Below are 12,055 nucleotides of genomic sequence, written 5' to 3'. Positions count from 1 at the left end.
GCGCCGGACCCCCTCCCCTCCCACTCTGGTAAGACCCCCGCCCCCTCCTCCCCATGCCGAACCCGAAGGACGAGCTGTCGGCGCCCGCCGGCGGGGACGCCATCGCCGCCATTGTGTCGGTGAGGAGGAGAAGTAGAAGAAGAGGAGGAGGAGAAGTAGAAGAAGAGGAGGAGGAGTAGAAGAAGAGGAGAAGAAAAGGAAGAAGAAGAGGAGAAGAAGAAGATTTGTTTTTCATTTAATTTCTATTGTTATTAGGTTTGTGCTAGATTATTAGGGTTAGTAATATTTAGAATTAGGTTAGGGTTACAAGAAAAAGAAAGATGAACAAAAATAAGAAAATAAGATTAAGAAAAAGGAAAATAAGAAGAGAAGGAGAAGAAAAGAAGAAAAAGGAGAATAAGAAGAGGTGGAGAGGAGAAGATGAGGAAAAATAGAAGAAGAGGAGAAGTAGAAGAAGAGAAGTTGAATAAAAATAGGAGAAGAAAAGCGGAGAAGAAAATAAGAAAGAAGAAGAAGAAGAAGAAGACATTTCTACGTATATAGATGCTTAATTAGTGTTTTTTAGATTATTGCTTAATTTTGCTATTGTATATGCTTAAGTGTTATTTGTAGAAATATTTGGTGAATTTATGGTTAGGTAGGTTAGTGTTAAATAGGTTATTTGTGTTATTTTTGTGTATTTAAATTTGTGTTATTAGGGTTAGGTAGTTATTGTTAATAAATATATAGTTGAACTAGTTGATTTAATAAAACTATTTTATTTTACTATATATACAATTAGTTTATTTTAGCAAGAAAATTAATAGAACTAGTTTATTTTTTTAGTTCATTTTACGATGTCTATCCCGCATCCTCCTCGTCGACTCGGCGGAGGACACCTGCTTGATCAGAGGGGCCATGTCCGGGACTGGGCTCCGCCCGGCTGGTATTGAGAGGTGCTACCTTCTGGGGGGCGTAGGTCGGTGAGGAGCCAACCCGTTGTTGAGCCGATCCTTGTTTGGTGGCAGTCGCGTGAGCCAGTGACGGTGCCGAGACTTCCGGACACTGCGGAGGTGGTACGTCACCGTGTCAGGGAGGAGGATGAGCACGTCCGTCGCTACATGGTTGCGTTGGAGGGCAGGTTCTTCAGGGATCTCACTGGAGCTATGATCCTGTGATGGTTCCTTCTCTTTGGGTGTCCACCGCCCGCGACGATACCCGTCGGGCGCTACGGTTCTAGCTGTATTAGTGATGCTATATGTATGATAGTATTCGAGGAGTATTAGTGATAATATTCAACGATGCACGGACACAAGAGATGATGTAGTTTTGCTTATAATTGAATGCATGCTAATTTGAATACTACTTTATTTTTACGATTTGATTTTGCTTATTGAATGCTCAAATTGGAAAAGTACTCCTACTTTGAATATTATGCAGAAATCTAGGAGTCCCGGGTGGAGCCACGACGCGGGACTAAAGTTGTTTTGGAACGGAGTTCCTGATAGAATAATTCTTTTTTGGTACAAAGTTCAACAAAGTCCTTTGACACTAGACAATGTGACATATAGAAGGGTAGATGAGATCAGGAAAAATAGGATCATTTTCTACACATCTAGAATGTCGCCATTTTGTTAAATCCTTAAAGGTTAAGAGAATCCGTTAGACATATTTTAGAGTTTAGGTTCTAGCCAAGACCCGGGACTAAAGGTCCTCCTATATAAAACGACACTCCGAAGTTTCGAACCCCTCTTATATAGTTTGTTAGTTTATTGGTTAATCAAATGTCCGTTTTTGCAGAACTATGGATCCACATATCAGGAACCTCGAAGAGGAAGAACTTCTCGAAGATATAATCAAAGACGGCCCCGACGTTGAACCAGCTGAATCTCCGTCGTCATATCTAAACCCCTTCGGATATGGAATGGAGGTCGACCGACACGAAGATGAAGCCGATGGGGCAGGAGATAGGTCCAATGACGGAGAAGGTGATAGCTCCACTGATGGAGAAGCCGGTGAAGAAATAATAAAGTCCGGCGAGGTATACATATGAAGTTCGACAATCACTTGTAATATGTGAAAAATATTGGAGATAACTCTATATTGTATACATATACATTCATTTGACGAATGTTTCTCCCTCTTAGGCCTCCACATCGAGAAAAGCTACGAAACGAGGCCCGACTAAAAAGTTGGATGCACGGACGCATTACACCTTTGAGGTGATATTGCCTACGGGCGAACCCAAGCTTCCTAAGAATGCTGCTGACACATTCAAGAAGCAATGCGGAGTTCTCGTTAGGGATCACGTCCCGATCAGCGTTCGGGAGTGGAACAAGCGCAAAGGGGCAACCGATAGTGACTATGTCGCCGAAAGGTACAAAGATAATCTTTGGAATGATCTCATGTCACATTTCAACCTGCCAGAATGTGAGAATGAAGACGCCGCAAAAAAACTGAGGGCCAAAGTCAAGCAGTGGACTCTAAAGAAGATGGCAGAACTGTTCCGTAGCTGGAAGAAGAAGCTATGGAAAAACTATCGGAAGACAAAGAAAGTGCTAGTATTCGAGGGGTATCTAGCCAAGCAGGCGAATCACTGGAAGGCATTTCAAGAGTACAAGGAGTCAGAAGATGCCAAGGCATTATCAGAAAAGAACAAGAAAAATGCCGACAAGAAGAAATATCACCACACGCTGGTGCCAGGGGGCTATGAGGCTGTCATCCCAAAGTGGGATAAGAAAGAGCAAGATCTGCTAGCTAAAGGCATCATACCTGAACCACTCCGTGATGAGTGGGAATCGAGAGCAAGAAATTGGTTCCTTGCGCATGGTGGTTCGTACGACGAAGAAAACAGGGGACCTCATCTGCAGTGACGGTCTTAGGATACCCAGGGAGAATTGGAAAAAGATAGTGAAAGAAATTAAGGAGGGAAAAAGACAGTTCACTGCAGATAGAGAGAAAGATTTCCTTACACTGGTCCTCGGCAATGACGAACATGGAGGACGAACGCGAGGCTTCGGTCCTTCTTACCCGTGGTGGCTTGGGTTTGACAGAGACCAAGACACTTACAGAAGCCGAGCGAGAGCAAAGAAGCGACAACAGGATGAGGAGGATGACAAGTTCAACCAGTTGCTTGCCAGGATTAACGAGCAACAGAAGCAGATTGATGAGCTTAGAGGAGTAGCGCGCCAGGAAGATCCTGCACTCGATATTATCGGCGCCCCAGGAAGATCCTGCACTCGATATTATCGGCGCCCCATCTAAGCGGAAAAGGAGCGCAACTGAATCTGAGGCCCCGCCCGACGATGCACGAAGAATGATAGAGGGCGGTCCCGGCTACCCCGTGGATGGAATCAAGGAGTCAACATCATGTGAACTCCATCAGAAATTCAATAACATATCCATGAAGGTGGCCGTCAGACAAGCTTTACCTTCTGGCCCTGATGCACGCTCGCATGGCCGTGAGATTCCAGCTGCCTTTGCTAAAGTCGGGGTGGATGAAATCATGGCAGGGTTTCATGATATGGAGCTCGACATAGCTGAACCCGAAGATGAGAGGACACTCGGAGAATTACTGGGTGGAGTCATCCTATGGGACAAGAACTACATCAAGCTTCCAGGCTCGGCCCCAAGGACAACACCGCCTCCGAGTCGTCGCAGGTCACCTACACCTCCATCACCTCCAAGCCCTCCACATGACGACGACCAGCACAACACGAGTCCATCTTGATCACCGCCGCCGGACTTGGGTCGTCCGTCTCCGCCGCCGTCCGCTCTGGATACTAAGCGGAAGCGTGCCAGCAAGAACGCTCCGTCGATGATTTCTAAGCGACGGAGCTCCCCAAAGCGCAAACTGTCGCCCCTTCCAAAGGTACCTCATGCTAATCTTCCTATCAGACCTTATGATCGTACCGCCGAGGAAAACGCCAGGATAGCAAAGGAACATTATGATGCGCAGATGAAAAAGAAGGAACCCGAGCCCCGCCCGGAATACACCGAGAAGCAAATAGCATATGCAAAATACTTCACGACCCTTCCATCACAGTATGACTTACACCATAAGCCTGATTACTATATACGCACATTGCAGAAGGAAGGGCAAAAGAGCAGATCACGTGCAAGTGCAAGTGGGAGCAAATCAAGTTCAACTAGAAGCAAAAAAAGATCAGACGTTCCTCAGCTTGGACAACAGGCCAAACAGTCAATCCCACCCCTCAGGGTGTTACCCGAGAATGTTCCCTCTCTGGTGCAGGGGCAAGATTTGGAATTAGCAAAGAAGTGGGCGGATGAATGGGGTATCCCGGTTAAAGACGTTCTGACTTTCCAAGACGACAGGTTACCCAAGGCTGTGGTAGCCCTAAGCCACAGTTTGTCATGGGAGCGTCTTTGATCAGCAAAGATGATCTCCCAACAAATATGCGTTACTTGCATACATGGTACTTAAGTGAATCAAAGAATGGGAGAACGATGATCGTGGCGAGTGTCCCACGGGAGTACTACGACCGCCCCGAAGAAATCCATATCGACTTTGATGAACTCTTCCAGATGTACAATGCCGACGCCCTCGACAAATCGCTTATGAGTTGCTATTGTCTGTAAGTTTTTTTTCAATTCGTTGTCTACATATAACTTGTTTAGTTATTTCAATTCATTGTCTACATATAACTTGTACTCTATTATGCAGAATGAAGATTCTGGAATATAAAAGTAGGAACATCCTAAATATTGGGTTTATTGACCCAGATAAAATACATATAGCGACGCTAACTGATAAACCCAAGGAGACGGAGGAAAACCTTCTAAGGTTTCTAACAGATCAAAATTTCTGTGACCACATACTGTTTCCATACAACTTCAAGTGAGGGTCTTTACTCTGTTGTGTCCATTCATTTATAAGTGTAATTGATAAGTTACTCACACACACACACACACACACACACACACACACACACACACACACACACATATACATGTGCAGCTTTCATTGGATTCTGTTGGACATTCAAATTGATAAGGGAAGAGTTGATGCCTTCGATCCATTATCGAGACCCTTGGAACAGTTCCAAAGCCTGCAGGACATGCTCCAAGGGTAATTTTAATCATTCTTGCGCTCTATCGGTCTCTTTCGATGATTTTCTAATATATCAATTAATGAAAAACTTAGCAATTCATTTTCCTTGCCGGGCAGGGTTTGGAAGCGGTTCAAGTGCGTGACTCCCGGTATCGAGCATGAGAAGCTGACCTTTAGAGCGGCTGAGGTAAGTAGTAGTATGATATACTTCTATTTTCAATACATTTATGATGCTAGATTATTATTTTGATTATATATATTCTATTTCTCGTAAAGTGCAACCAGCAGCCACGGGGGACGCATCTATGCGGATACTATGTTTGCGAGACCATTCACACGTTTACCTCTGAGCACAAGGATTACATATACGACGTAAGCAATGAACATTCACACCTCTATTTTTACCCGTCATTCTTTGTTATTATGATTGATATTCATATTCATCTCCTTTTCTTATATAGTACATGACCATGAGGGAGAAGTCCTTACGAGAGCAACGCGCGATTGCTGTTGCAGAGGAGATTGCGACCTTTCTGAGGACGGAAGTTATAGATGACAAATGACGATTTAGTGTAGCTAGGGGCCATTACTGATGTTGGTCCATGTAATCGAATAGACGGGCTCTAGTCCCGATAATTCAGATCTCCATATAATTGTATATATATGCTCGCTTGTAAGATAAGTTAATCTTATATATATATGCATAAACATGTATATTTAAAATTATATAAAAACTAATTTCCGAACACCAAATGAGACATCACGTTAATCTCCCGAATACCTAAACCCTAAAACCCTAAAATAAACAAAATCTGGAGAAACTCTTTAGTCCCGCCCCTTTGGTCCCGGTTGGTGAACCGGGACTAAAGCCCCTTACGGGCCGGTACTATAGGCCCCGTCCCCACTAGTGTACTAGTCCAACTTCTGAGGTTGGCGTGTATAGGGTTCAGCCGGGCACAGAGCCGGCGAGGTTTCCCCCAAGGTTTGTTGCAGTGGCGAGATGCATAGCCCGCTGCGCTGAATGTGCTTCCTAATTAAATTAGCGATTTCGCTCTATGTCGTTCCAATTCCTGAAAGCAAGCGTGTCACATCCCGTTCAAGATGCTGAATGTTGTGTGGTGCTCACTCACGAGACATCTGCGGAGCCCAGTTCCTTGGTTTTGTTGGTCAATGCTCGCTCGGTGCACTCTTCTTACCTCGGTGGCGTTCTCTCAGATCCTTGTTTGATTTTTCCCAACTGTTAAATGCTGTTGGCATTTGGTCGAATTCGATACGGCAAGAAAATGCGTGCGGTGCTTCAGATATGACCATGTTTTCTGTTTATCAGCATTTCTACTAGCTTGAATGGTGCAGTGTGCGGAAACGCAATTTAATCGCCTCCTTGCGGTGTGGGGATGCTCCAGTGATGACCTATTTCACCTCGTATGTCGTTCCAATTCCTGAAAGTGCGGCACGACTAGGAATAGGAGAGGGCGTGGGTGCTCGCAGGATGACCAGGTGATGTGATTGGACGGAAGTGTCTCGTAGGAAAAAAATGGCAAAATTGACAAAAATGACCCCTGAGGAAAGAACTCACGAAGTGACCCCTCACGAGAAATATTTTACCGGCCTGACCCTTTTGTGTGGCGCACGATACCTAAGCATCACACTACACTGTGTGACGCCTAGCCGTTCGGCGCCACACCCCCCGACCACCTGTCAGGAAAGGCCCACCCCCAGGCCGTGTGACGCTTAAGCCTCAGGCGTCACACATTGTAATGTGTGGTGCCGAAAGCTTAGGTGTCACACATTGACTTAACTGGCCACGGGCCAGCCCCCCTCCCCACCCCCTCCTCATTCCCCTCCCCCAGCCCCCTCTCCCAGCCACTGCCCCCTCCCTCAAATCCTTCTCTAAATCACCAAATCTGAAGGTTTGGACCGGACATTTGTTGTCCAATCACTCCCCTAAGGTAATCTCCACCTCTTCCCTCATTCTCATCCAAAGGAAAATCAAATATGGGATGTATATGATATTGTTTTATTTGTTTGTATGTTAGGATAAGGGGTATGATGGGGTTAGGATTAGGGTTGTTTGGATGTGTGCATTATGGTTGTTTTAGGGTTAGGCTAGGGTTAGGCTATGGTTAAACTAAAATTCCATGTTAGCGGTTGTCTACCAATGCTTCCGGTACTTCCCTTCATTCCCACAACACCCACTTTTTTGTTTTTCGGAGCATATTGGTTTTAGAGTGGCTTTTGCGTCTCTTTTTTTGAAGGTAACTTACATGGACCACATTGACATCCCAAGAGGATGCATAGTTGATCATACCATCGACTATTCTCCGCCACGGGCTTGTTTTGTGAAGGAGTTGGATTTCACCGCTGTTATCGAAGTTGACATCCTAGAAGATGGTTTTGGGAAGCGCCTTGTAAGTATTATATTTTTTTAAACTCTTGAAACAATACCTTCTAGTTTATTTGTTGCAATTGCAACTCTGTATTCTTTTTTGTCACATTTTTCATGTGTTTTTCAATATGTTTAGTTTTATGGAATGCAGTTTAGCTCCACTACACCGTACGCAACAACCAAGTTTTTGTCATACATAGACCAGCTTGCCCAGTTACCCAACAAAGCTAGTGTGACAGAGGAGCCACCAGAGGTAAACTCCCAAGGTGGAGTGGTGTGTCCGCAACACAGATTCCGGATGTGGATGGTGCTAATGGCGCTCAAGAACCAACAGAAGGTGGTACGAAAGATGCTGATGGCACAGTGCGGAATGTGCATGAGCCACCTTCGAAAAACACGGAGGGTGGTGATGATGTTTGCGGCTCTTTGGAGGACTGGCTGCACCTCTACCACATTTGAGGAATTAGAGGTGAGCATTCCAGGTGGCGGCGGGGCTCCCCAACCCGGCGGGGGCGGACGGCTGGGCGACGACGTCGTCGTTGGCGGCGGGATAACGCTGCGACGAGATCTGGCGGCGGCCTCCCGGCCCAGATCTGGGCCCTACGGGGCCCATCTAGGCCTGGGCGGGCCAACGGCGAAGCAGGTTTGTGGCGGAGCTTCCAGGAGACGGGGGAGCGAAGCCTCGGGTTGTGGTGGTTTGTCTCCGGAAGGCGCAGCGGTGGCGGATCATCAGCTCTTTGTCGAGCTAACGTTGTTGGCATTTTATTTTTGTTTTTTGAGCTTGATGTGCTGTTCGCCCCAGCAATGATCTTTGTACGCGGGGGGAAACCCTTTTTGGGAAAGCCAAGTACTACCCTAACCTAACTATGATGTGTTACAACTTACAATCTACTCCTAAGAAACGTTCGTCATTCACATGTGTTAGCACGTTTTCTGTGCGCATCGGACACTCCAGTACAAGCGAAGAGCCCATAACATCCCAAAAGACCGACCTGAAGGGAGTGTGGTACTCTCCCTTACAAGGAGCTCCAAGCCTCCTCCATATTCGAGATGGGACTAAAGTCGCTAGCACCGCTCAAGGTCAGGTTCCTGAACTATGATGTGTTACCACTTACAGTCTACCCCTAAGAAAGGTTCATCTTTCGCGTGGCCATGGCATCATGTTTGGTCTTTCATCCTCCAATCGTGGGAATATATTTGGAGGATTGGTAAAGGGGAGAGGATCCTATCCAGTTCGGATTGGAAGGTTATTATCCCGCGAGGTGAAACAATAGTTAGCGGTCTAATTGATTGGGGTTTATGGGATGAAGAGCTCACATGGATACTTGTATATAATTAGTTTGGCTAACTAAAAAAAGAGGGGACATGAGGAGAGATGACTAATTTGGGTGCGCGCGGTAATCTCTCCTGGCCTCTCACCGTACGTGCTGCTAATTAATTTGGACCCTTCATCCTCACACCACACGCACAAGACAGTCTCTCCTCCTACGTACCTCAAACTAACCAACGCATGCAAGACAAGAGCAGCAGCAATGGCAGTGCAGGAGTGCACAGTGACGCTCTTGGTGGCTATCGCCCTCGTGCTTGTGGTGGGGCCAGCCAGCTCGTACGCTGCCGAAGCGAGCTACGCCCCGGCCGCCATGACCGAGGAGCAGAAGCTAGTCGACAAGGCCAACAACGCCTTCAAGGCGGCCGTGGCGGCCGCAGCCGCGGCCCCTCCGGCGGAGAAATACAAGATATTCCAGGCCAGCTTCACCCTCAACTTTGGCTGGTCTGTCGCGGGGGTCACCGGCGGATTCAGCCTCAACGCCACTTTCACCACCAGGATCGCCTTGGCTCAGTTGACGGCTTTCCACTTTGCTAAGGGCACTACCCCTGAGGCTAAGTACAACGCCTTCGTGGCCATCCTCAGCGAGTCGCTCCGCATCATCGCCGGCATCCTCGAGGTCCATGGTGTCAAGCCCGCCGGCGAGGAAGTTAAGGGTGCGATCCCTGCCGGTGAGCTGAAGGCCATCGACCAGATCGACGCTGCCTTTAGGACTGCAGCCACCGCCGCCGATGCTGCCCCGTTCAAGGACAAGTTCGCCGTCTTCAAGTCCGCCTTCAACAAGGCCATCAAGGAAACCATAGGCGATGCATCATACGAGCGCTACAAATTCGTCGCCGAGCTCGAGTCCGGCGTCCAGAAGGCCTACGCCACGACTGTTCCCAACACGCCCAAGGACAAGCTCTTGGTCTTTGAGTCCGCCCTGAGCAAGACCATCCTCGGCATGGCCGCTGCCGCCACGGCCCCCGCCACTCCCACCGCCGCCACCGCCACTCCCACTCCCGTCACCGCTGTCGGTGGCTACAACGTCTGAGCTCACCGTTACCTACTACCGCACGCAGGGCCGTCTCCAGGAATTTGGAGCCCAGAGCGAGCGGAACACAAAATGGGGCCCTAGAATTTGGAATTTATATACGAGGAATGAACTAATATATCTGAAGCTTAGTATGTTATTACGTATGAAATATTAGTGTTAAAAGAGCAAAACTATTGAGGCACAAACCTAGGTTGCTCAATATATTTTTAAACACAATCAACTAACCACAAATAAACGTTGGCACCATGTGGTATTTCATCAAACTGAAATAGCTCAGAAAGTATAGAACAAATCATACTCACCTCACCCTGCCATGCATCATGAGCCAGACGACACTAGTTTCCCACGAGACTGCGATGTACGTCCTCCATTGTCCATCCCTGCCCGCAGGTTACAGAGTAACAGAGAGATCAAAACTCAATCACCACACCCTGCATCGTTTGGTGAACAACAGAGGGTAGACGTACGTAGATGCCAAATTAAGTTTAGGGCGAATTACACTAGAAAAATCTATCGAGGTTTGCCATACCTATCAACCATATATTGTATAGAGATCAAAACTCAATCACCACACCCTGCATCGTTTGGTGAACAACAGAGGGTAGACGTAGATGCCAAAGTTTAGGGCGAATTACACTAGAAAAATCTATCGAGGTTTGCCATACCTATCAACCATAGATTGTATGAAGGATCCTGTCGCTGGTACCGTTTGTGTAAGAATTATCTGAAACATAAACCCTAGGTGTAAAATTGAATTTAATTTGGGAGGAAGGAATTGTAAGGAGGTTCTGAGATTAAGCAAGAAGGATCGAGAAGACGGCAGTCGATGGCAGCGCCATGGCCGGGGATGAGTGCCTTCCGCCGTTTGAGGTTTGCGTTGGGAGGAGAGGATGCGGCGAACAGTCGAGACTCGGGAGGAGAGGAGGCGGCGCACGTTCGAGACTAGAGAGGAGGCGGCGCACGTTCGGTATGTGCAATCAGATTAAAGGAGCGATTTTGGGTCAAACCGTGTATTTTGAGTTGTATTGAATATTTAGCAGGCATCATCTAACTTCTACATTGATTCGAAGGAATTAGGGGCTCATTGTGCTAGTGTTTGGGTTCTGTTGGATCAAAATTCTGAATTTTGTGTGTGTTCTGTTTTGCAGCGGCTGAATGTGATTTCTTCACTGTGGAGATCATTCATGGAGGAATTTTTCTGTGGAAGTGGGCAGAATAGGTCCTATTTGGATGGCAAAAAAAATCTGCTATGATTACTGTCACATAGAGTTTGCCTACTGTAAAATGTTTGAAGCTTTAATTGAGGACATTGGTTATGAGAAGGAAGGTAGAATTGACATGTATTGGTTGCCCCCCGGCTGTCAACTTAATGAAGATGGTGCAAGGCTTTTGTCCAACGATGCAGACATAGACTCGATGTATCTAAGCATCAATCAAGGGCATATATTTTATATGATTTACCTTGATCATTTGGATAGCCACATTTCAGGAGGAGCAACATGTGATGATGTAGTGGCTAATCCAATGTCTCAATTACCTGCCGATTTCAGTCCCAACAAGAATCTAAGCAATATGCATATGAAAGCATGGTATCTTGTGGTGTTGTCGAGGAAAGCAATGAAATTCAGAGCAACGGAGAAGTGCATGTCAGATTGAGACCTAGACGAAAGAAGTTAGACGATGAGCCAGAAGAATATAGTGATAGTGATTCAGATAGTGATTACATTACAGAAATTGTTGACAGTGACTATGACTTGGAGGATGGGGATGATGAGTTGGCACACGAGCGGTTGCACCCTTTGCAAGACAAGAAAGGGAAGAAAGTGGTTGAAGATTGCAACTCTGAAGATGATACATTAGATGCTCCAGATTCAGATGAAGAAGACATGAAATTCAACTTCAAGTCTTTCACACCAGCAGACATGCATGCCCCCAAGTTCCATGCTGGGCAGTTGTTCTGATCAGTTGAGCTCTTGAGGAAGGCTATTAGAGAGTATAGTTGTAAGGAAAGGGTCAATATCACATTTCCAAAGAACGATAGAGGAAGGCTTGGTGCAAAGTGTGAGAAGGGATGCCCGCGGTACCTCTATGCATCTTGGGACAATATGACAAATGCAATCATGGTCAAGACATTCAATGTTGTGCACAATTGTGAGAAGAAGTGGCAAGTTACAGCATTTACTGCCAGGTACATTGCTCACAAGTATGTTGACAAAATTAGGGCATGCGAGAAGATGATGTTGAAGGGCCTAGCAG

The 12,055-nt window shown here is 46.5% G+C and overlaps 1 protein-coding gene across 1 annotated transcript; it reads left to right on the top strand.

The window, feature by feature from the left end:
* The first annotated feature begins 8,968 nt into the window (after nt 1-8,968).
* Nucleotides 8,969-9,796, top strand: LOC123450173 (pollen allergen Phl p 5.0101-like). The gene has a single exon (XM_045127557.1). The coding sequence runs from the start codon at nt 8,969-8,971 to the stop codon at nt 9,794-9,796; it is 828 nt and encodes a 275-aa protein (XP_044983492.1).
* The last annotated feature ends 2,259 nt before the right edge of the window (nt 9,797-12,055 follow it).

Source organism: Hordeum vulgare, chromosome 4H, assembly GCF_904849725.1.
Source record: "Hordeum vulgare subsp. vulgare chromosome 4H, MorexV3_pseudomolecules_assembly, whole genome shotgun sequence".
Lineage (NCBI taxonomy): Eukaryota > Viridiplantae > Streptophyta > Magnoliopsida > Poales > Poaceae > Hordeum > Hordeum vulgare.
The sequence above is the reverse complement of the archived record's forward strand: the minus strand, read 5'-3'. Positions and strand labels throughout refer to the sequence as shown.

Excerpts from the sequence above, each read along its gene's own strand:
- LOC123450173 (XM_045127557.1), top strand. The coding sequence starts at position 8,969 with ATGGCAGTGCAGGAGTGCACAGTGACGCTCTTGGTGGCTATCGCCCTC.